This window comes from Ruditapes philippinarum, unplaced genomic scaffold, assembly GCF_026571515.1.
Source record: "Ruditapes philippinarum isolate M1 unplaced genomic scaffold, ASM2657151v2 ctg105_1_1_1_1, whole genome shotgun sequence".
Lineage (NCBI taxonomy): Eukaryota > Metazoa > Mollusca > Bivalvia > Venerida > Veneridae > Ruditapes > Ruditapes philippinarum.
Window position 1 is genome coordinate 195,600 of NW_026866838.1, and position 22,024 is coordinate 217,623.

Below are 22,024 nucleotides of genomic sequence, written 5' to 3' on the forward strand. Positions count from 1 at the left end.
ACTTTAGGCACATACTAAAACATTAATATCATTAAAACAATCTACTACAGGGGTACTATAAACACTAGGACAATATATCACATATACAAGACAGGGTATTTTATGATCACTAATGATATAAAACAATTTTTCTATTATTTACTAGGATGTTATAGCCTTGATAACCTTATCAATATCAGTTAAATTGTCACAACCATTACAAAGTGTGTTTACCGATTGAAGTAATTCTAATCTAATTGAATAATAAAGAGGGTAATGAAACAATACATGTGCTTCATGCTCAAAGATATTCTTACAATGGAAGCAGAGTCTTTGTTCTACTTGTAGTCCATTATATCTTCCTAGTACAATACCTATTGGAGCTGTCCTACTTCTAAATTTTGCCAAGGCACCTCTGTAAGATCTATTATAAACAACTCTTACATAATGTTCTATTTCAAAATTAGCTTTAAAAGTTTTGTACAATATATTGTTTCTAACTCCAGTTATTGACCAAAGCCATTTTTTAATAAAAGTAACTGTGATAGTGACCTTGATCCTGGCGCAGGGCGGAGGGGGGCACACAAGTGAGGTCTTCATATTAGCTTGCTACATACCAATTATTTTACAATTTGTCATTCAGAACTCTAGTTATTGACCGAAAACTACTTTTTGACAACACGCTTGCCCGTCATTTGCCTCCCTTTAATTGTTTGAGCGCATAAAAGCAATTCGCCTCAGAAAGGGCAAACATGCGCTTGAATAATACAATACAATACAAATACTTTATTCGCTTTAAGGCCTCCGGCCCATGCAAAAACATATATACAGAGAAACAATTTACACAAAATTATAGCATGTGCACAATGTTTAAACATATACTATATAAATTTAACTGAAAATAACTTTTAAGCATAATTTTTTTTTCTGGGAGTTTCTTAATTATCATTTTGTATCTAACACATATTAATTGTTTAACTTCCTTTTTTCAAAAGCGTAATACAAAAATGTTGCTGTACCCTTTATAAGATCATCATTTTTTGTAGACATTAATATATTAAATTTGTTTCGGGTTGGAGCATTTAGTTACTTAATCGGTAAATATAATTTTCTAAGTTCTGAATAAAAATCACAACATAGTAAAAAATGAAATTCATCTTCTCTTACATTCTTAGAACATTTTGTGCATAATCTGTTTTCCCTCAATATCTTTTTATGTCTACCAACCTCAATTTCAAGATCATGTGACCCTATTCTAAAATTTGAGTATATATATCTAAATTTTCTAATGTCTAGAACATCTAAATAACATTCATATGAGAAATTTTCCTTAAACATACCATAAAAAGACAATTTTACATTAGAGGTTACAGATGAATGCCACTCTTGTAGGTATATATCTTTTAACCTATTTTCAAATTGTGCTATAAAGTATTTATCTGATGTAACAGATTGACTTTCCCATACATATCCAAAACCATGACTTTGTAAAAATTTTCTTAAAGATGTAACCCAATTGTCATGTCCCTGTATATCATCATTAAACATCATTAAGTAACACTTTTTAACTAATCTATCGTTTGGCATTTTAATAATTTTTAACCAATAGTTAATACACCTCTTAATGGATATTAAATACATGGGATACCTACCGCAGTCGCCTAATACAGCTACATTGGATGCATTTTGTTTACAACACATAAAGCGTTTGCATGCATAATATTGTACTCGTTCTAGCTCTTCAAATTTACCCATGCCCCAAATTTCAGCCCCATAAAGTAACTGAGGACATATCTTAGTATCAAACAGTTTAAAAAATACTTTCTTATTTAATTGGCCACAATCATACAAGGATTTTAAGATTGATATAAAAACCCTCTTACCCTTTATGCATAACTCGTGTACCATTCTTTTCATAGAAAGTTGTCTTGTAAATGTTAAACCAACGTAACTAAAAGCATTAACAACTTCAATCTGCTTATTTTTATAAGTCCATTTTTCAATTTTACATAATGTACCACCATTTTTAAAAACAACTATTTTTGTTTAACTTTCATTTACTTTAAGTTTATATGTATCGCAAAAAATGACAAAGTATCTAACTGTTTTTGTAAACCAGAAACTGTATCTGAAAGGAGAGCAATATCATCTGCAAACATTAAAGATAAAAGTTGTGTCTCAGACGGGTGTAATTGAATTCCTCTTATGCCACTATCATCTAAAATATGTTGTAATTCATCTATATAGAAAGAGAAAAGAATCGGGCTGGTCAAACAACCTTGTTTTAATCCTACTGAACTTAATATGTAATCACTTCTTTCATTATTACATCTAATACATGCTTTAACGGTTCTATACATACTTTGAAAAGCTATATACAATTTTCCACTGACACCCCCATTTCTAAGTACATTCCAAAGAATTTGTCTATTTATGGTATCAAAACATTTATGAAAATCAATGAATGCAACAAATATCTTTTGTTTTTTATTTTTAACTAGTATGTCGGTTAAAGATTTTAAAATAAATGCATTATCCACAGTTGAGTATCCTGCTTTAAAACCACTCTGGTTTTCAGAAATTTTACTATATATTTGTGCAAAAAAATTCAAACGAGCCACTAAAATCCCACAATATATTTTACCTAAAACATTTTGTAAACTTATACCCCTATAGTTGTCCACATTGTTTATATCCCCTTTTTTGTGAAGTGTTGTTTAAATAGATTCACACCAGGATTCTGGATACTCGCCTGTAGCAAATAGTCGATTAAACAATTTAACAAGTATATGTATAAAGCTATCTATACCGTAAATGAAAAACTCTGGGATTAGATTATCAGGACCTGGTTTTTTACCAGTTTTGATATGCTTTACAGCCATTCTTACTTCATCTTCAGTAATCTCAGAATTAAAAATGTATTGATCAACTTCATTATCTATTTCTTCACTTATCATTTCTAAATTTTCACCAGTATTTTCATCACATTCATAAGGGTTTAGCAGGCCTGTAAAATATTCAAGCCATTCCTGGGTAGAAATATTGTTTACTGTCCTACTTTTCTTGCCAGTCATAGATTTAAGTTTTGACCAAAATGACTTAGGATCGTTAACTTTTGCTGTCAGGTCATCAAGGTTTTGTTTATTGTATTCTCGCATCTTCAAATTACACTTGTTTTTAAACTCATTTCGTTTTAAAAGATATCTTTGCAAATTTATGTCAGACCTACAATTCCTATATTGTCTTAACAGTTTATATTTTTTATTTTTTAAAATCTTACAATCTAAATCGAACCATTTTGGTGATGAAAGAAGCTTAAAATTTGACTTTTTTTTGAAATGCTTACCAATATCAGTTAGACATGTACTAAAATTAGATACAATATTATCGATCCCAACTTGAGTGTCCTCAATGGATTTACAAAAGTTCAACATTACATCTTTTGTGAATAATTCACTCAGTTTCTCTTGATAAACATTCTTATCACTATATGGGATTTTGTAAAACATAAAATTGTTATTCCCTTGGGCATTTAATTTTTCTCTTTCATTTTTATACATTTTCAGCTTTATATTTAATGGAAAATGCTTTGATTCGCCCCTTTCATCAATTTTAAAATCTGTAATATTACTTATCAAATCTTCTGAGCATAATGCATAATCAATTACACTGCAGCCCAAAGTAGAAGTATACGTAAAATGACCAATCTAATAACCAGGATTTTTCTCAAAATTGAAAACAAACTTGGTTAAAATCTCTAAATTTATCAACAGTCTTTTCAAAATTGTTTGTCCGCTGTTAATATATTACAACTTCGTAAACGTCAGTGCAAAACATACACCCTAAAATATTACAAAGTTATAAATTAAAAAAGAACAATAAAATTATGTATGCAAATTTGTATGGTGATAAGGAATTATGTCTTTATATTATTTTTTATTACATACATATGTTTTAAAAGATCAGACATATTTTGATTACGTTGATTTTGTAGTGACTGTTCTATCATTTTTCTTTATGCACACTTGTTTTATCATTTGAAACACACGCCTATTAAAGATAAACGCGAACATTATAAAGACGCCCTGGCCAGCATTCAGTACAATAAACATATAGGAAAACACTACCATGTTTGTCCATGCATACAATAAGCCGAAAATCCATGTTGCTCCAGTTATTGTAGACAGTTTTGCAAATATGAGCAAGTCATTCCTTTCACGTTTAACATTTTTAACTAACGAGGGTGCTCGCTTCAATTTAACAATGACAGCAATAAACATACCTGCATTGGTTAAAATCACGTATGACACCGGAACACCAACCGTTATCATTATTCTTAATTGCGAGGATATGTAGCAGTACATTCCACCGTAACCAAAACCTTCTGACAATATGGTTGCTATGACAACATTAAGAAGAACAAACACTAATGACATTGATATAACATAGACTATGTAATAGACACACGTTTTCACACCAGAACTACTAGACACTATCCTCATTCCTGTCAGTGTCTTATACATATGATACGTACATATATTCATGTAGAATAATGCAGTAAGCCAACTAAAATGCACAAACATGCCAACAACAGCACATGACACTGAATGCCTTTGAAATGAACCAAAACTTCCGATAAGAAACAATACTTGTGAAGACAGCAAACTTGTGATCAATGCCAGCGTATTTTTTCCAGGAACGTTTCGACGTAGTTCATTAAAATAACAATACGTACAAAAAGATATAAATAAAGAAAACAAAGACAAAGAAGAAAATATGATTGATAAAATGAGCTCAACTTCAAATGAATCGTAGTATTTATGACCATTACTCTGTAAACCGCTTACGCATACAATAATGTTTTCGGTACCTTCATAATAATACTGATTCAGGTCGATAACTTGCCCTGATAGGTTAATACCATTTTCTACACGCTGCACTGACTCCTCAGAAAGTGATAAATTAACTTTCGGACATGAAGTATAATGCAGGGTTTTAATTATAGACCGTCTACTTCCTGTTTGGTTGAAATTACATGAAACCATATCTGATTTATAAGCTAGTATTACTGTTAAATTATCTTTGTCCGGGAAGGAACTATCATCTAAATTCTTCAAAACAAGTTCAATGTCTGAATCACCCGTATCATTCTTATGCTTGGGCTCAATTTCAAAAGTTTCTGTTATATTCTGAGGAAAGTCATGCACATCTTTTGCAGTCATACTGAATACAAAATTTTGATTTTCGAAACTTACATGCAAACGTTTGTTATAAATATTTTGTACTGAATCAGCCACATCTTCAATCGTTAGTTTACCTGAACTTTCTATTTTCATATCCAGCTCACCATGAATAAATGCCGACTCGGAAATATAAAGCGTGTCCGATCCAAAACGAGCACTTGACTTGAGAAATAAACTTAATTCACACACTGAATGATTTGCATCAGTAAAATTAACGTCGCTGTTAACTACCTGTTTCACAGCGTCTATTAATGAAAGTCTTACATCAAAAACTTCTTTAATCGTCATCTTCCTCTCACTATGTATCCGTAGATTGATTATATATATAACATCAGTAATGATGTACTCAAACATGTTGACACACTGTCCATTCTGAACACTTGATAACGGATTGCACAAAGTGTTGGCGTCTTTTTCCTTGACAAAAAATAAGTAAAACATAATTATGTTAATTACAGATACAAAAATTCAATATACATTATGTAGCCTTGCAAATACATGTGTACTTGCTATATATGTATACAAGGTATGTAACACTTAACGAAATATTGTTAGTGTTGCTGTTACTGCTCCTATTGTTGTTTTTGCGGTGTTGTTGTAAATTATTAATAAATAATGGCATTAGCAGGCTAATTTTTATCATATTACCCAGTATAAATTTTATCCCTAAAACACACGAAAATCATGAAGGGCTTATGTGTTTAAACAGATAGATTAATTTCGTATTATGTTAGTGACAAATACTGTACCATATAAGGAATTGCAATTATTTTCTTTGGTCCCCATCTTGTTTGTGCATTGAGTAGTACCGTTTCTACCCAGGGCGTTGCCTTTTTTTTTTTCTTTTTTTTTTTGTTAAAATAATACACTTATCCGTTCCTCAAATTTCTTTTTCTTGACAGATAAATTTCTGTTCAAAAAATTTAAAGCAAGTTAATTTAAAATTTGTCTTAAAATATGTAGGTATAGAATATTAAAATGATAATTATGTTGTATTAGCTTTCTTTCGACCTGAGACGCTGCTTGAAGCAAATACCTTACAAATCAACTACAACATAACATTTCGTGTTTAAAAGCCTCACGCAGAGTTTGTTTTAAAAAAAACGTATTTTGTATCAATCAAAATAAAAATGATTGATACTCATTCCTCATACAGTTTCTAATATTTTTTTATGAATTTTCAAATAATTTTGTAGAAATATTCTTTTATAACAATATTTGATATTTGTTCAGGCAGGAAAACGTCCTCAAAGGAAATTTACACTTACCTCAGAATAATAAAATCCTCGAAAGTCTAACGGTCTAATAGAACGTAACTGAGTATCATATAAGCTAATTAGTCCAGTAAATGAATAAAACCCTTGTTCGCCTCTTTCACCTAAATGTCCGGAGGCTCCCACGGGCAAATTATCATAACCTGCTTGGCCGTTAATAATGACGCCCATAGCTCCATTTTGCTGCGCTACTATTGTTACATTCATTTATAGCAGGGAACTTTTCATTGCACAATAAACAAAATATATTCTGATAATTCCGACCACCGTAAACGACAATGGATCTGTAAGTTAAACAACCTGCCTCAACATTGTGATCGTATCGTTCCCAATACCCTGTAATATTGCACCGTGAGACAGCACTTCTACAAGACATCAATGGAACAGCCTCGTCTCCAGGTATCTCAAACTTTATATTACAAACTGTTTTAACGTCAGAAGGTACAAAATTACTTTTTATGTCACTGTAAAAATGATCTCCACATTTTACCATTGGTTTCCAAAATTCGCAATTTGCTGGCTCAATATTATTGCAAAGGGCGCAATAAACGTTCCTGTAAGTAATTGATGTCACATGATTATAAACTGGGAGATAATTTATGAATTCTTCAAAGTTGATGTCGTACACACGTGTACAGTTATTTTTAAGTTCCGAGTCTTGTGTCCATGGACATGTTGACACCATGAAATAACCAGTTTCTTGTTCACTGTAAGTCGGTATCACACGTATAGGTTCGCAAGTTGGTATTTCGGGAAATGAATCCTGTATTGAAGTGTTCATGGGTTTACTGAGATTAAATACTGTAAGGTCCATACCAGTATATTGTAGATAGTTTGGTGGGAGGATATCAGGACAACAATTTCTTGTTTCCATGCATGTCTCGGAATCACAGGAACAGTCCTCACAACATTTATCATCTCTTATACTTGCATTCATCCAGCATAAATTAATGCCCGGACAAAACCGTATTTGATTTGAAATTAAAAACTGTCTATGGCTGCCATTATTCGGCGAAAGATAAAAACTGGCTTTCTCCTCAATAATTTCCTCTAATGCCAGTTTTGAATTATTAATAGAAATAGGACTGGAAAAGTTTATAATTATTTTCTCAATTTCTGGAGGAGACGATAAGTCCACTTTATACGTTTTTAACACTATCCTGGTTTTGTTATCATCTTGTGATGACGGTTCAATTGGCGAGATAGTCATCCCCAAAACAGAAACATTTGTCAATTTCGATATTGCCAAGTTAATGTACATGAAACTATACAACACACATTTAAAATATCCCTTTTCAGAAGACATCTTGAAATTTTGTTGATCTTTTTTAAATAATATTGCATAATTCCGACCGCTTCTACTAGTCATGGAATGTGAAGGGATTTTTTGCGTTTTACGCCACATTTATACTCATAGCTAAATGTCATGAACCACAGCTTAATATAATGGGGAAAAACGTTTTACTAATTAGATTTCATAACTAATAACCGTTTTTATATAATATGTCCTAATTTGTTCATTCGTGATTGCTATATTGGGATACAGTAAAAGGGCCATGCAATTATTTCGGCAACGATGTAAGTTTAGTATTTCAATACTGGAGTATTTGACATTTGCAGCCAAATTAGCCTAATTCAGCATCATATAAATAATTGAAATGATCTCCTAAACACATTTAACAGAGCTAATAGTTTCCAAATAAAAAATACAAAATGCGATCGTTTTGTTAGATTAGGATTACGTTAGCCTGCTTAACGTGCGTACTGAATATAGTAATAAAGTTGGCTTTTTAAAACAAACAAACAAACAAACAAACAAAAATAAACATCCTCCTTTTATAGCTTAGCAATTAGTCAGCAGAACGAGGACAAACATTTAAAACATTATCTATAAGTCTGACTATTGCAAAAGTGCAATGTATAACAAGTGAGGTCTCCAATGCAAATAAAGGAGAAAAAGTGAACGTTTTAGTGTACCTAAGAGTTCAGTTCCTCCTTAAGTCCGTACCCGTTAACGACGGACTCATAAATGTTATGAGATAGCCAGAAATGTATGTATAAGTTTTGAACCTGAATTACACTTTCGACCGTTGTTTTAATCTTTACTGAATATCAGCTAATCACCACACAAGAAAGGGAACAAAGCAAGCAGGGTTTGGAAACTATATTTGTTACAAATGTAAAAAAAAGTGTTTTAAGCAACATATATGTAACGCCAGTAACATTTGTAGTATTTTAATAAACCCATTAACCTCACGGAGTCATTGTCATAGGCGTCTGTTTCCAATGTAAATTATTGGGACAACAAAAGAATATTCATACACATTAAAATTATATTTGTTATAGCAACTTTTGTCATAATAATATTAATTTCTAATATCTATGCACATTGAGAAGTTCATAAAACTTCATTTGATCCGAGATCATATAACCTTCTTGACTATTTTAACGTTTAAAATTTGTGTTGTTTGAAGGAGATCTATTTTATCTCAACTGCCATTATTTTGCCTTGTTTTTCTTTAAGACTGACAATTTCATTTATTGTAAAGCCAAACGTCACAAAACCCTAGTTTAAAAGCTTAAAGATATACTATGCTCAAATACTGATATTTGTAATATAAAATAAACATATTTTAACTTCAAACAAAGTAGATATGTCATGTTTAAATTCTAAACACCACAAGTGGTCACAGTACTAATATAAAGTGTCATTTAAGAATAATCAATGTAAATAATGTTATATGGTCCCACCAGCTTGACTCATCCCTCGCTGAATATTTCTTTGAAATAAACTCCCTGTATTCCATTACAAAAATTATATGAAACATGTTTTTCCGATACGCCTCCCTGTTCACTGTAACATCAAAATGTCCTCCTCACACATGACTTCAATGTTGCATGACTGGGTATAAAATGATTCCTAGCCAGTCATATCTCTATGTAAAAGTCATTTTTTTACTCTCCAAACAAATTACAAGAAAAACTTTCAATTTCATATCATTTTTATTCTTCAAAGTAACAAGTCAAATTCAATAACAGATAAATATTTCATCAAACTGAAAATGTCAATGAGTGGTGCAATTAACATAAAAGAGAGTGCAATTAATAATAGTTACTAATAACTGTGATATCATTATACTAATTACTAATATGACATTTAATGATATTTTCACATGCTACATCAAATATTTGATGTAATATCACACACTATAACATATATAACTTGTAAAATGCATAAACTATCAATTAATTTAGGAAAATGAAAGAGTTATTGATAATATACCAACAGCTTTTTGCTGATTAAACAGTGTAGGGTTAACCGTTTGTTAGTTTTTTGTGTTTTTTTTAAATACCAAACAAGGGCAACATTGTCGCAATATACGCCCATCACAGAAGCTTTTGACAGAGATGTGGGCATTATAGATATGCATATAGGAGATAAGCTCTGGGCAATATCTGGATATATAATTATCTCTAGTGATTTTTTATCTCAACTTTGACCCTTATGTGAGACCTTGACCTTAGCCACAGGGACCTAAATTTTTAGTGCGACACTACGCCTAACAATACTGAACATTTGTGCCAAGTTATATTGAGATCCCTCTATGCATGTAGATATTTTGCTCCGGACAAGCGTTTTTCAATGACCTCTTAGTGAGACCTTGACCTGTGACCTAGAGACCTGGTTCATGCACGAGACACAGCTTCTCATAGTGGTGAACATTTGTATGACGTTTCATAACAGTCTCTCTGTATGTGTAGGAGATATGCTCTGGACAAAATCTCTATATTTTATCATCTTTAGTGACCTTGACCTTGCATATAGTAACATTAATTACATGTTTCACACCAGTAGTCATGAAAAGGATCATTTGTGTTTCAATCCCTCAATAAATGATAACTAAATGGTCCCAATACACATTTTTATTTTTTACCTGAACTTTGACCCCTATGTGTGACCTTGACCTTGGCTGCAGGGACCTAAATTTTGCACATGACACTCCACCTCACAATAAAGAACGTTTGTGCCAAGTTATATTGAAATCCCTCTATCTGCCAATTACCAGCTCTTACTATTATAAAACTATCTGCCATACCTACTCTTACTATTGTAAAACTATCTGCCATACCAATGCTTACTATTGTAAAACTATCTGCCATACCAACTCTTACTATTGTAAAACTATCTGCCATACCAATGCTTACTATTGTAAAACTATCTGCCATACCAACACTTACTATTGTAAAACTTTCTGCCATACCAATGCTTACTTTTGTAAAAATATCTGCCATATCAACTCTTACCATTGTTAAACAATCTGCCATACCAATGCTTACTATTATAAAACTATCTGCCATACCAACTCGTAGAATGCATTCTGTTCTGGAAGCACAGATTATAATTCATTACATTTGGCAAGGAAAATGAAACTAAAATATGATCAACACGTTAAGATTACATTAACTATGGTCCATATATAAATTATCTTATTTTCTTCATCTCACATTCAAATGTCATGTTACCGTATATTAGTAAAAGCAGTTTAAATAAACAAGGGATTTTAACTATCCACTAATAAACTGACACCCAACTGACCATGTTTCATACATAAACAACACAAATGCCATGGTGAAAATTAATTGTAAAGTACTAAATGGAAGGCTACACATAATTATTCAATAAATAAATTGAATCATACAAGTTAGTAACTTATAAGACCAATGAAAATAAAATTTACAACATATTCTTGTACAAATGTTGATATGAATTCCTTTAAAAGGCCATGTTTATTCATGATTGTCAAAGATGGAAGATGTTTGGTTTATTATAATAAAACCTTAACCACCAATCAGATAACTTGTTATAGATCATAAGTTTTACGCACACAGGGAGGTCTATATTTAAATAAAATTACTTTGTTCCTCAAGTAATTATCAGGCACCTGTCTTAGCTTACTTTTAATTACTGAAGATTAATGGACATCAGTATAATATCATATGTACAATGATAAAGTACAGTAGAACTCTGATGTGTCAAACTTTAATTAGTTGACTTTCTCAATGTGTGGAAAAAAAGTCCTGATTCTACAAAAATAAATTCCTAATGAAAAACATACAAGATGTATATTTTTAGCACGTTTTAAGATATTCATCAAACCTGTCCTGGCTTTATTGACAAACAAATGTATGACACAGCCGCTGTGTTCTAATAGGCTCCTTATTTGTTTCTATGTATGAGATTATGTTATAATTATAACTACTCTAATTGCAATGGTATGATCACAATATATTCTCCAGTGTATATTTACAAATTAGTCTGTAACGTATACTTCTGCTGATATTTACATGTTGATTAGCTAAGACCAGATGTCACGTGATAATCATATGGGATATAAAGTTACTGTAAACTTAAATTATTGCCCTCTCATTTTGTTACTGATCATGATTTGTTATATTATACAATGTGCCACAATATATATTTCTTGTTGAATGCAACATGATTTGGCCTGCAACACCAACTAATATTTTGCTATCATCTTGCAGAACTATTGCTAATGCTACATAAATAATTTAGTACACATGTTAAAAAAACTGTTACCAACAGTGTCACACTGTAGATTACTAACTTGCAGAAACATGATTTGGCATGTTACACACTGTAAGAAACAGTTTTATTTCATATTTTGCCATATTTAACGTTTCTTTCTATATGCAACAAGATGTTACATCAAAGTTACACACTACAAAGTTTTTGTTTTTATTCATAGTAATACACTAGACAAATATTGCCGCACTTTTACATGGAATGTCACATCAAGTCTCATTAACTACTATTCTGTGAAACAGTTCTTGTTCTGAACCTGCGAGGCATTCTACGGTTTTCAAAGTCCTTCAGGAGATCACTTGATAATATTTCGTTTGCAGATGGTCGGTCCTCAGGCTTCGGAGACAGTAACCATTTTACAAAGTTAGCCTGAAATTATTACACATTGTTACAGTAATAAAATTGCAATTATGACACAATAAAACTGTAATAACTTATAGCATCAAATAAATATATGTACATGTCATACATTATTATTATAAAAGAAAACAAAATCAGGAAAAAAAAACATAGAACTTTAAAAATTTAAACCACAAGAAAACTGAAATGTAGTTATCACAAATGAAAATTTACTTTAAGAATATACTAACATAATTTTAGTATGATAGATTTGTTCAATCTGTACAACCAATAATATATGTGTTGCCAGAAGATACTATGACTGTGTAAAAGCTACAAGACAAAACCTAGTTAGAAACAGATAGCAAGAGGGCAATGATTTTACCTGTAGCCCTGCGCACATGCCTTGAAATTTAAGCCCAAGCAATGCTTTAATCTTTTATTTCTCAAAAGCTTTTTTATTTTGGTGACTGCCCTGTTAAGTTTATAAAAATTTCCTCAATGATGATATCCCTGAATGTTCTATTGCTTCTGTTACTTTCTGGCAGTAAGCATGTAGTTATAGTGATTCAATAATTTTGCAAGGAAGTCAAATACCCCTTTTTATTTTGCTACTTTTCTGACAGATAATTTCAAATTTACTTTCATCTGGTGAAGAGCATCCAACATGCTCTAAATCTAAATCTATTCTTTAAACATTATCAAACAAATGTTTGTCTTGTCTAAAGAGTGGGAAATGTAATTATTTCAAGGCTTAATGTATCTTTTATATTGTTCTGGTTAGACTTTATACCATCATACCAGCCAAGCAAAAAAACCTGATAACAGGTTTTATACTAGGCAAGTGAACAACACAACTAATGATTGACAGCAAGTGAACAACACAATTTATGATAGACAGGTTTAATACTAGGCAAGTGAACAACACCTAGCGAACAACACAACTTATGATTGACAGCAAGTGAACAACACAATTTATGATAGACAAGTTTCATACTAGGCAAGTGAACAACACTTAGCGAACAACACAACTTATGATTGACAGCAATTGAATGACACAACTTATGATAGACAAGTTTAATACTAGGCAAGTGAACACAAAACTTATTATTAACAGGTTTAATACTAGTCAAGTGAACAACACAACTTATGATTGACAGGTTTAATACTAGTCAAGTGAACAACACAACTGATGATTGACAGGTTTAATACTAGTCAAGTGAACAACACAACTTATGATTGTCAGGTTAAATACTAGTCAAGTGAACAACACAACTGATGATTGACAGGTTTAATACTAGTCAAGTGAACAACACAACTTATGATTGTCAGGTTTAATACTAGGCAAGTGAACAACACAGCTGATGATTATCAGGTTTAATACTAGCCAAGTGAACAACACAACTGATGATAGACAGGTTTAATACTAGCCAAGTGAACAACACAACTTATGATTGTGAGGTTTAATACAAGGCAAGTGAACAGCACAACTGATGATTGACAGGTTTATACACTTACCTCATATTGCATCTCTCTAGAAAATCTATCAGGAAAGTTTTGTTGGCGTACTTTCAGCAATGTACTGACCCGTTCCATCTGTGTGGCAAATGGGTAGAGCAATTCAAAAAGGATCACACCCAGACTGTAGATATCTACCTTGTGTGAATACACCTTACCACTTGTCTGTAAGTAGAAATATATATAAGATAATAAATAAGCTGTTATATAGAGTTCACACAAAAAATATAAGAACAGTCATATAGAAAATCCCTTGAAAATGTAAAAAAAAAAATTCCATTGAAAAGGTAGAAAACCTCCTGTCATCCAAAAAAGAGGAAATTAAACAAAATATATCAAATCCTTTGAAAATGTAGAAAATCACATGAATTTGTTTTTTTTTTAAATCCCTTGAAAATATAGTAAATTCCTTGAAATGTAAATATACCAAATGGGAATTTTATAATAATTGACATCAACTTTGGGCAAGATTAATATGGTTATGGGGAGATAACTCACTTGTTCAGGGCTCATATAGAGCTGTGTTCCCACTTGAGCTGTATGTTTCCTATATGGGTTACCCCCATATAACATTTCATTCTGCTCCTCAGGTAGGGCTGTGACCAGACCAAAATCTCCCATCTTTATGACCCCGTCAATAGAGAAAAATATATTGGAAGGCTGAAATAAGAACAAAATCACAATAATATCATGTTACGGAAATAACAAAATAAATAGCTGAACTGAAAACATAGCATTAATACAGCAAAAAATACAGGAAATTTCATAGAAGCTGTCAATAAGGATTATATGAACTCGCGATTATCCAATGAGAAGTAATGTTACAAACATGCAGTATTATTAACATACTGATAAATGTCAAATGGTAAAATAACAAGATGACATAATTATTATTATTGCATGATATAATGATTGATATTTAAAGGTTATTATGCAAATATTTTGACCGGAGACTTGTAATCAGGTAATTCAAGTTCCTAGCTAGGTTTACAAGTAATAGAGAGGTACCCAAGGGATATTGCCTTGCAAAAATCTATGAGAGTGAAATACACATCAAAAAATAAGGTTAATTTTACTAACAAACCCTTATCGGATATAACCCTAAAATTGTTGCTTTTTAAACAAATCTTTAATTAATAGAAATTTTAGTTTCAGTTTCATAGAATTTTTTCTACACAGTATCATATTAATCTCATATTACAAATATAGCAAAGTTATGGTAAAATAACAGCTATTTTAACAGTACAGTTATGCCACATTCCCTGTGTAATGGTGTTTTATTATTTAAGTTACACAAGTTTGTAATATAAAATGAACAAATCTTCCAGCATATGATATATGTCTGTATCTGATTTGTATCTCATATATATCTTCCAGTGAGATATTGAAAAATAACAGTGGAATATAAATCATACCATGCTGAAAATTAGTATCCTGTTCTGTATGCAAAGAAGAACATATCAAAGACAGGGCTTTGATGACGTGAAAGATAAATGTTAGATAATGTTAGACTAGCCTCTATAATGTTGGCAGCTCGATTTTAGTGTAATGATATCTAAATCCCTTTAAGATTTAAAGCAGCACGCCTCCAGATTCATGTTAAATTTCATGAAAATTTTGATAATGTATTTGACAGTAAAATATTGTGAGGTGAACAAATAAAGTTATTAACATATTGCAATGCAGTAATTACAGCCATATTACCAAAAAGAGTCAAATTGCAAAAGCCTTACTGCGTGTAAAGTGAATAGTGATATAATCTGCAAACTTTAATGCATACAGTAACTTTAATTGTTCGTGTAACCTTATTGATTTATACATTTCAATTCACCTTGAAATTGGCTCTGAGGCATGAGTAATGATTTCAAATTCAAGGCAGGCAAATCCATAACAATTCAATGATTAACAATAACATATTTAATTACCTTTAAATCTCTGTGCATGAGTCCACAGTCATGAACATATTCTATAGCACAAACTATCTGATCAAACATGTCCAGTACCATGTGCCTATCTCTGTTCAACGTATTTGATGCCAACCAATCTTTCAACGTCTCGCGTTTACAAAGCTGCATTTGTATATACAAGTAAGACAACTTTGCTTTATGATGTTTCTCATTCTTATCAACATCTTTTGTCTCATGCTTAGCTGAAGGTTTCACTTCTGATTCAATAGTGAAATTTGCAACGTCTTTTGACATTGAGCGCGAGTTTGTCCTTGAATGTGTTTTTGAACTATTTTTGGGACAGAAGCATTTGCTTCCAGCACTTGATGAAAGTTTACATTTTCCGTTACTACAACTTAGATGGGAACTCTCTGTGAAATCAGACTGGTTTGTTATGTCAACACAAACATCTTCTGCTGAATTCTTAGAACTTTTATCACCACACCCTGAATCCTCAAATATAATATGAAATGAATTATTTGTGTCTTCTATAGGTATATCATCAATGGACTCTGATATATTAGAAAATAATGGAATGTGTTGGCTAGTTTTGGAATTATTATTGGTAGTGGAATTTTCATCAGCACTGTGTCTAAACTCTATATCAACGGACTCGTCTATATGTGCACCTGCCGAGTTAGGAGTTCCCATCCCACAACTAAATGAACCACTCTCATCATCGTCCTCCTTCAACCATAACGATGGCTGCGTACTGAACGACAGGTTCCCATCCTCATCAATATCCCACTGACTCTCACTAACATTATGAACTGAAAACTCTTCACTACCTCCTCGTTTTATATCCAACTCATTTAATTCAAGAATATTATTTCCAAAAGGATTTTTAAGCAAATGTGTTGGGCTCTGATTCATATTTTGTACAATATTTGTCTCTACTTTGAGCAGATTGTTGTTTGCAGGGTCAATTTCTGATTTTGAAGGTGAGCCTTTGTGAATAGAGCTTGGTGACTGTGTAATGACAGAAGGGGAAGTAGCACCTTCACTGAAAAAAGAAACGGAAAATTGACATAAAAAAAACAACTGAGTTTAAAATACTTAAATGACAGATATTTCACAATATGCTACAACATTTTAAAGAATATTTAAAAATTTGTTTTTATCTGTTTGACACTGCTTAATTCTGACCACCACATAATGAAATGATTAACAAGTATTAGATAACTATCCTCAGTGCATGACAAAAAGAAAACAGGCATAGATCTGTGAAAAAGTGATTTAGAGTTATGGGACCTGTGCCTGTCATGTTAGATAATCACAAAGAACAAACTGAATGTCTGGTTTCTAAATTTTTACAAGCAAAAGGGAGAATATTCAATCCTTTTATTTAAGTGAGGAAGAGTAACTTCCCTTTCCGGATGTGACGTAAATGTGGGACATCTATCACTGGCCAGAGCTAGTGTATGATTCTTCAACACCAAACTGAGCTAACTCAAACCAATATAGACATCACCTTAGTGTGAAATACCGCCCTGGTTTCTGGATTCTTCCAGGTCAAAGGGAGATAACTCAATTTTATCACTAACCTGTACTCTAATTGCTGGTCTCTTTCTTCCTGCCAGCCAGGGGGAGGTGACTCTATCCAGGCATGATAATATCTAACTATACCAACATGATCAAGTTTGGCTAGAGCTTTAACTTCCCTTTTAACTTTCTCCTTTGCATTTTCACTGAAATTTATATCATACAATATACATTATAAAATTGCAGCACATAATAAATATGAAATATAATCCATAAAATGTCAAAGGTTATACATATTTCCTTATATTTTTGTACAATTTTGTTAAATATTTTCCTAAATTAAGGTTATACTAATTATTGAACAGTTCGAACCTGTGTTCCTATTTCATTGATCAAATTTTCATATTTTACTCTTTAAAGGCATTTATATATTGTAAAAAAAAATCAAAGAAAGTAAAGTAGAATATCAATTATTTTCTTCTATATTTTAACCTATATTTATAAATCCAAATTTGTATCAACCCAAAATTTTGTACCTTAAATACAGAATACTTTCGGGGATAATTGTAATTTCATAATAGAATTTTATTGATTTTACAACTTTATATCATTTAAAACTTTTTTCATAATCTGATGATGAATTAAGCTTAGTCATAACAAAATAATCATACATAGTTTGAGTTAAGTTTTAAGTTCAAATGGTGAAAAAAAATTTCGGCACATTCTAGTCAATACTTATTGCGAACTAACATTAACATTCAGATTAAAATATTTTATTTATTTATTTTCCTGCAAATTTATATTGTCCTTTAATTTGAAAAATACCATTAAAGATACTGATGGAACAGTATTTACTGGCAATTAAAACAGTACGGCCGAAGTACCAGTTTATCAGTATCCTACCCTACCATCAGAGTGTGAACAAACAGGCAACATCAATATAATACACAATAAAGAATACAAGTAATAAAACAATGTTTCTCAGTTAAACAGCAATATGTCTCTTATCTTTCTTACTCTCACAGGCAAAGAAATACTACAAAAAAACTATTCTTATCTTTCTTGCTCTCACAGGCAAAGAAACACTATAAAAAAACTAACATATTCATTGTGGTTTTGTCAAATAGAACATTTTTGTGTTTTCTTAAAGTCATGGACAGTCTATTTTTTCAAAAGGTAAAATGTAAATAATGTGATGCCAAATAATCTTACAGTAGACAAAATAAAATTTCAATAGATCTTAAATTTGTTCATTGACCTACCCATTAAAACCACAAAAATTAGTGCTCCATGAATAATAATGATTTTGCAGTAATTTAGCAGCCAATAATTTTTGAGTCATTTATTCTGTGGAGACTCATAAGGTAACAATAAAATCTTGTTATATAAATATTTAACTGACCTGTTAGGTAGAGAAATCCTCTTGATAGCATAATGACATTCATCTACTTTATTTGTGGCTTCAAATACAACACCAAATCTTGTTATATAAATATTTAACTGACCTGTTAGGTAGAGAAATCCTCTTGATAGCATAATGACATTCATCTACTTTATTTGTGGCTTCAAATACAACACCAAATCTTGTTATATAAATATTTAACTGACCTGTTAGGTAGAGAAATCCTCTTGATAGCATAATGACATTCATCTACTTTATTTGTGGCTTCAAATACAACACCAAATCTTGTTATATAAATATTTAACTGACCTGTTAGGTAGAGAAATCCTCTTGATAGCATAATGACATTCATCTACTTTATTTGTGGCTTCAAATACAACACCAAATCTTGTTATATAAATATTTAACTGACCTGTTAGGTAGAGAAATCCTCTTGATAGCATAATGACATTCATCTACTTTATTTGTGGCTTCAAATACAACACCAAATCTTGTTATATAAATATTTAACTGACCTGTTAGGTAGAGAAATCCTCTTGATAGCATAATGACATTCATCTACTTTATTTGTGGCTTCAAATACAACACCAAATCTTGTTATATAAATATTTAACTGACCTGTTAGGTAGAGAAATCCTCTTGATAGCATAATGACATTCATCTACTTTATTTGTGGCTTCAAATACAACACCAAATCTTGTTATATAAATATTTAACTGACCTGTTAGGTAGAGAAATCCTCTTGATAGCATAATGACATTCATCTACTTTATTTGTGGCTTCAAATACAACACCAAATCTTGTTATATAAATATTTAACTGACCTGTTAGGTAGAGAAATCCTCTTGATAGCATAATGACATTCATCTACTTTATTTGTGGCTTCAAATACAACACCAAATCTTGTTATATAAATATTTAACTGACCTGTTAGGTAGAGAAATCCTCTTGATAGCATAATGACATTCATCTACTTTATTTGTGGCTTCAAATACAACACCAAATCTTGTTATATAAATATTTAACTGACCTGTTAGGTAGAGAAATCCTCTTGATAGCATAATGACATTCATCTACTTTATTTGTGGCTTCAAATACAACACCAAATCTTGTTATATAAATATTTAACTGACCTGTTAGGTAGAGAAATCCTCTTGATAGCATAATGACATTCATCTACTTTATTTGTGGCTTCAAATACAACACCAAATCCACCTTTACCTAGAACTTCTATATGATCAAAATCAGATGCATATCTGTGAATAAAAGTGCACATTTTAAACTGACACATGCATAAATATTATATGAAATGATAATCATATAATCCGATCTAACATGGCCATGACAGACTTATAGGGGCGTCCGTGGCCGAGTGGTTAAGGTTGTTGACTTCAAACCACTTGCCCCTCACCGCTGTGGGTTCGAATCCCGACAGGGACTTTGGATTCTTTCATGTGAGGAAGCTATCCAGCTAGCTTACGGAACGTCAGTGGTTCTACTCAGGTGCCCGTTCGTGCCTGAAATAATGCACGGAAGGGCACCTGAGGTCTTCCTCCACCAGTAAAGCTGGAGCGTCGCGATATGACCTATACTGTGTGGATGTGACGTAAAACTCAAAAAAAAGAAAAAAAGAAAAAAAAGACAGACTTATAGTAGCTCAATATATAGTCACTATAGCCCATTGTTGACACAAGATTATATCACATAACAATCATGAAACTTATACATGTATATTAGTTTTATAGGAAACACTGCCTCAATATAAACTAATATTTTCTATGAAACAACTTATACAATATTTTTCTGCAACTAGTTAATTTTTCTTAAATAACTGAAAATGAGAAAAATCACAAAAATAAGACAATACAATTTAAGGGGAAATCCTTTTATCATGGGATAATCCCTTTTGGGGGCAAATCCATGTTTTAAAAGCAACTTTCTTCTAAATATATGTACAAGAATTATGACCAATACTATAACCTGGGGTATGAAAACTAGAAGTTAATTATATAAAATACAGGCAGACATTCTAGTAGAGCCACTTAGCTTCCACAAGAGACCTGGTAATGTTCTACATATAATGAATTCATTGTCTTTGGAAAGATCTAAACAGCCACAGTTGAGAAGAAATTGATCCTTAGTTAATTTATTCAACCACTTAGTGAGACACTGACCACTTAAACAGGCATTAACTACTTGTGAAGAGAGGCCCTGGCTTACTTTAGATCATTACTGTATAATTACCTTGATATGTATTCTTCAGAATTCTGCCTGCTTGGTGGGTTGCTGGTACTTCCATCATCAACATCCTTAGCATTGGAGGAATCTTGAGAATTTAACTGTAAATATAAGTACATGTTAAATTAAGGGGACTCATTCACAAAATTGTTAGAATTTTTTCCTCTTTAAAGAAGTAAATATATATATTTATATCAGGCATTTTTACATATAGGTAAAACTGATGATTTTTTAATCAACAATCATGATCTTTGTTTGTTTCCTAAAAACTTCTATAGAAGCCTGTAAAATACAGTAATCATAAATTATGCCAACTGATGTGGGGTTTTTTTGGGGGAGGGGGGGTGTGTGTGTGTGTGATTGGGGTTACCTCACATAAGTCATATTGCAGCTTTTACTGATGGATAAAGACCTCATGTAAACCTCTGTGCATTATTTCAGGCATAAAGAGACAGCTATGTAGAACCACCAATGTTCCATAAACTAGCTGGATAGCTGGTTTTTATATCTTTTCCAAGTTCAAGGGGTATAACTGTCAAAAACATCTGACCATGACTAAATTAGACATTGACCTGTATTTTTTGTTAAATACCAGTACATGCAATGTCAACCTGGGACATACATTTCTACAAAAGCAAGCAGAAACTGAAGTTCAGGAGGGAAACTATGTCAAAAATCATCAGACTAAAACCAAACTGTACTTGTAATTTCTGGTTAAATTCCTGCACATGAGATTTCAACGGTATACATACATTTCTAAAAAAGTAAGAGTGCAGAAATGTTCAAGAGTGATAACTTTAAGTTTAATGTGTACAACTGTTGGGGAGATAATCAAAGGAAACTGATTTTTTTTTCAACATTCAAGAGAGATAACTTTGTCAAGAACCATTGAACTATGACCAAATTCTAACTTGACCTGTGTATTTCTATGATATATCCATATGTGGAATTTGAGCCGAATGTGTACAACTTTTTAGAGATAATAAACGGAAACAGAT

At 31.7% G+C, this 22,024-nt stretch overlaps 2 protein-coding genes across 3 annotated transcripts in view; both read right to left on the minus strand.

The window, feature by feature from the left end:
- Positions 1-308: 308 nt before the first annotated feature.
- Positions 309-7,857, minus strand: LOC132733881 (uncharacterized). The gene is given in 4 exon segments (XM_060720608.1): positions 309-678; positions 3,683-5,639; positions 6,491-6,664; positions 6,666-7,857. Coding segments are annotated over 3 exon segments (2,898 nt in total). The 5' UTR covers positions 7,707-7,857; the 3' UTR covers positions 309-678; positions 3,683-3,956.
- Positions 7,858-9,858: 2,001 nt separating this feature from the next.
- Positions 9,859-22,024, minus strand: part of LOC132733890 (eukaryotic translation initiation factor 2-alpha kinase 3-like) — a 35,033-nt gene continuing 22,867 nt past the window's right edge. The window contains exons 12-19 of one of the 2 annotated variants that reach the window (XR_009626234.1): positions 21,033-21,127; positions 19,922-20,044; positions 17,449-17,592; positions 15,884-16,907; positions 14,457-14,618; positions 13,959-14,123; positions 10,179-12,470; positions 9,859-9,952 (exon numbers count right to left, since the gene is read on the minus strand). Coding sequence is in view for 1 of the 2 variants with exons in the window: in XM_060720617.1 (XP_060576600.1) it covers positions 12,321-12,470; positions 13,959-14,123; positions 14,457-14,618; positions 15,884-16,907; positions 17,449-17,592; positions 19,922-20,044; positions 21,033-21,127 (1,863 nt within the window). In the remaining variant the exon portion in view is untranslated. Of the gene's footprint in view, positions 12,471-13,958; positions 14,124-14,456; positions 14,619-15,883; positions 16,908-17,448; positions 17,593-19,921; positions 20,045-21,032; positions 21,128-22,024 lie in introns of both variants that reach the window. The other variant, XM_060720617.1, reaches the window with a different exon arrangement.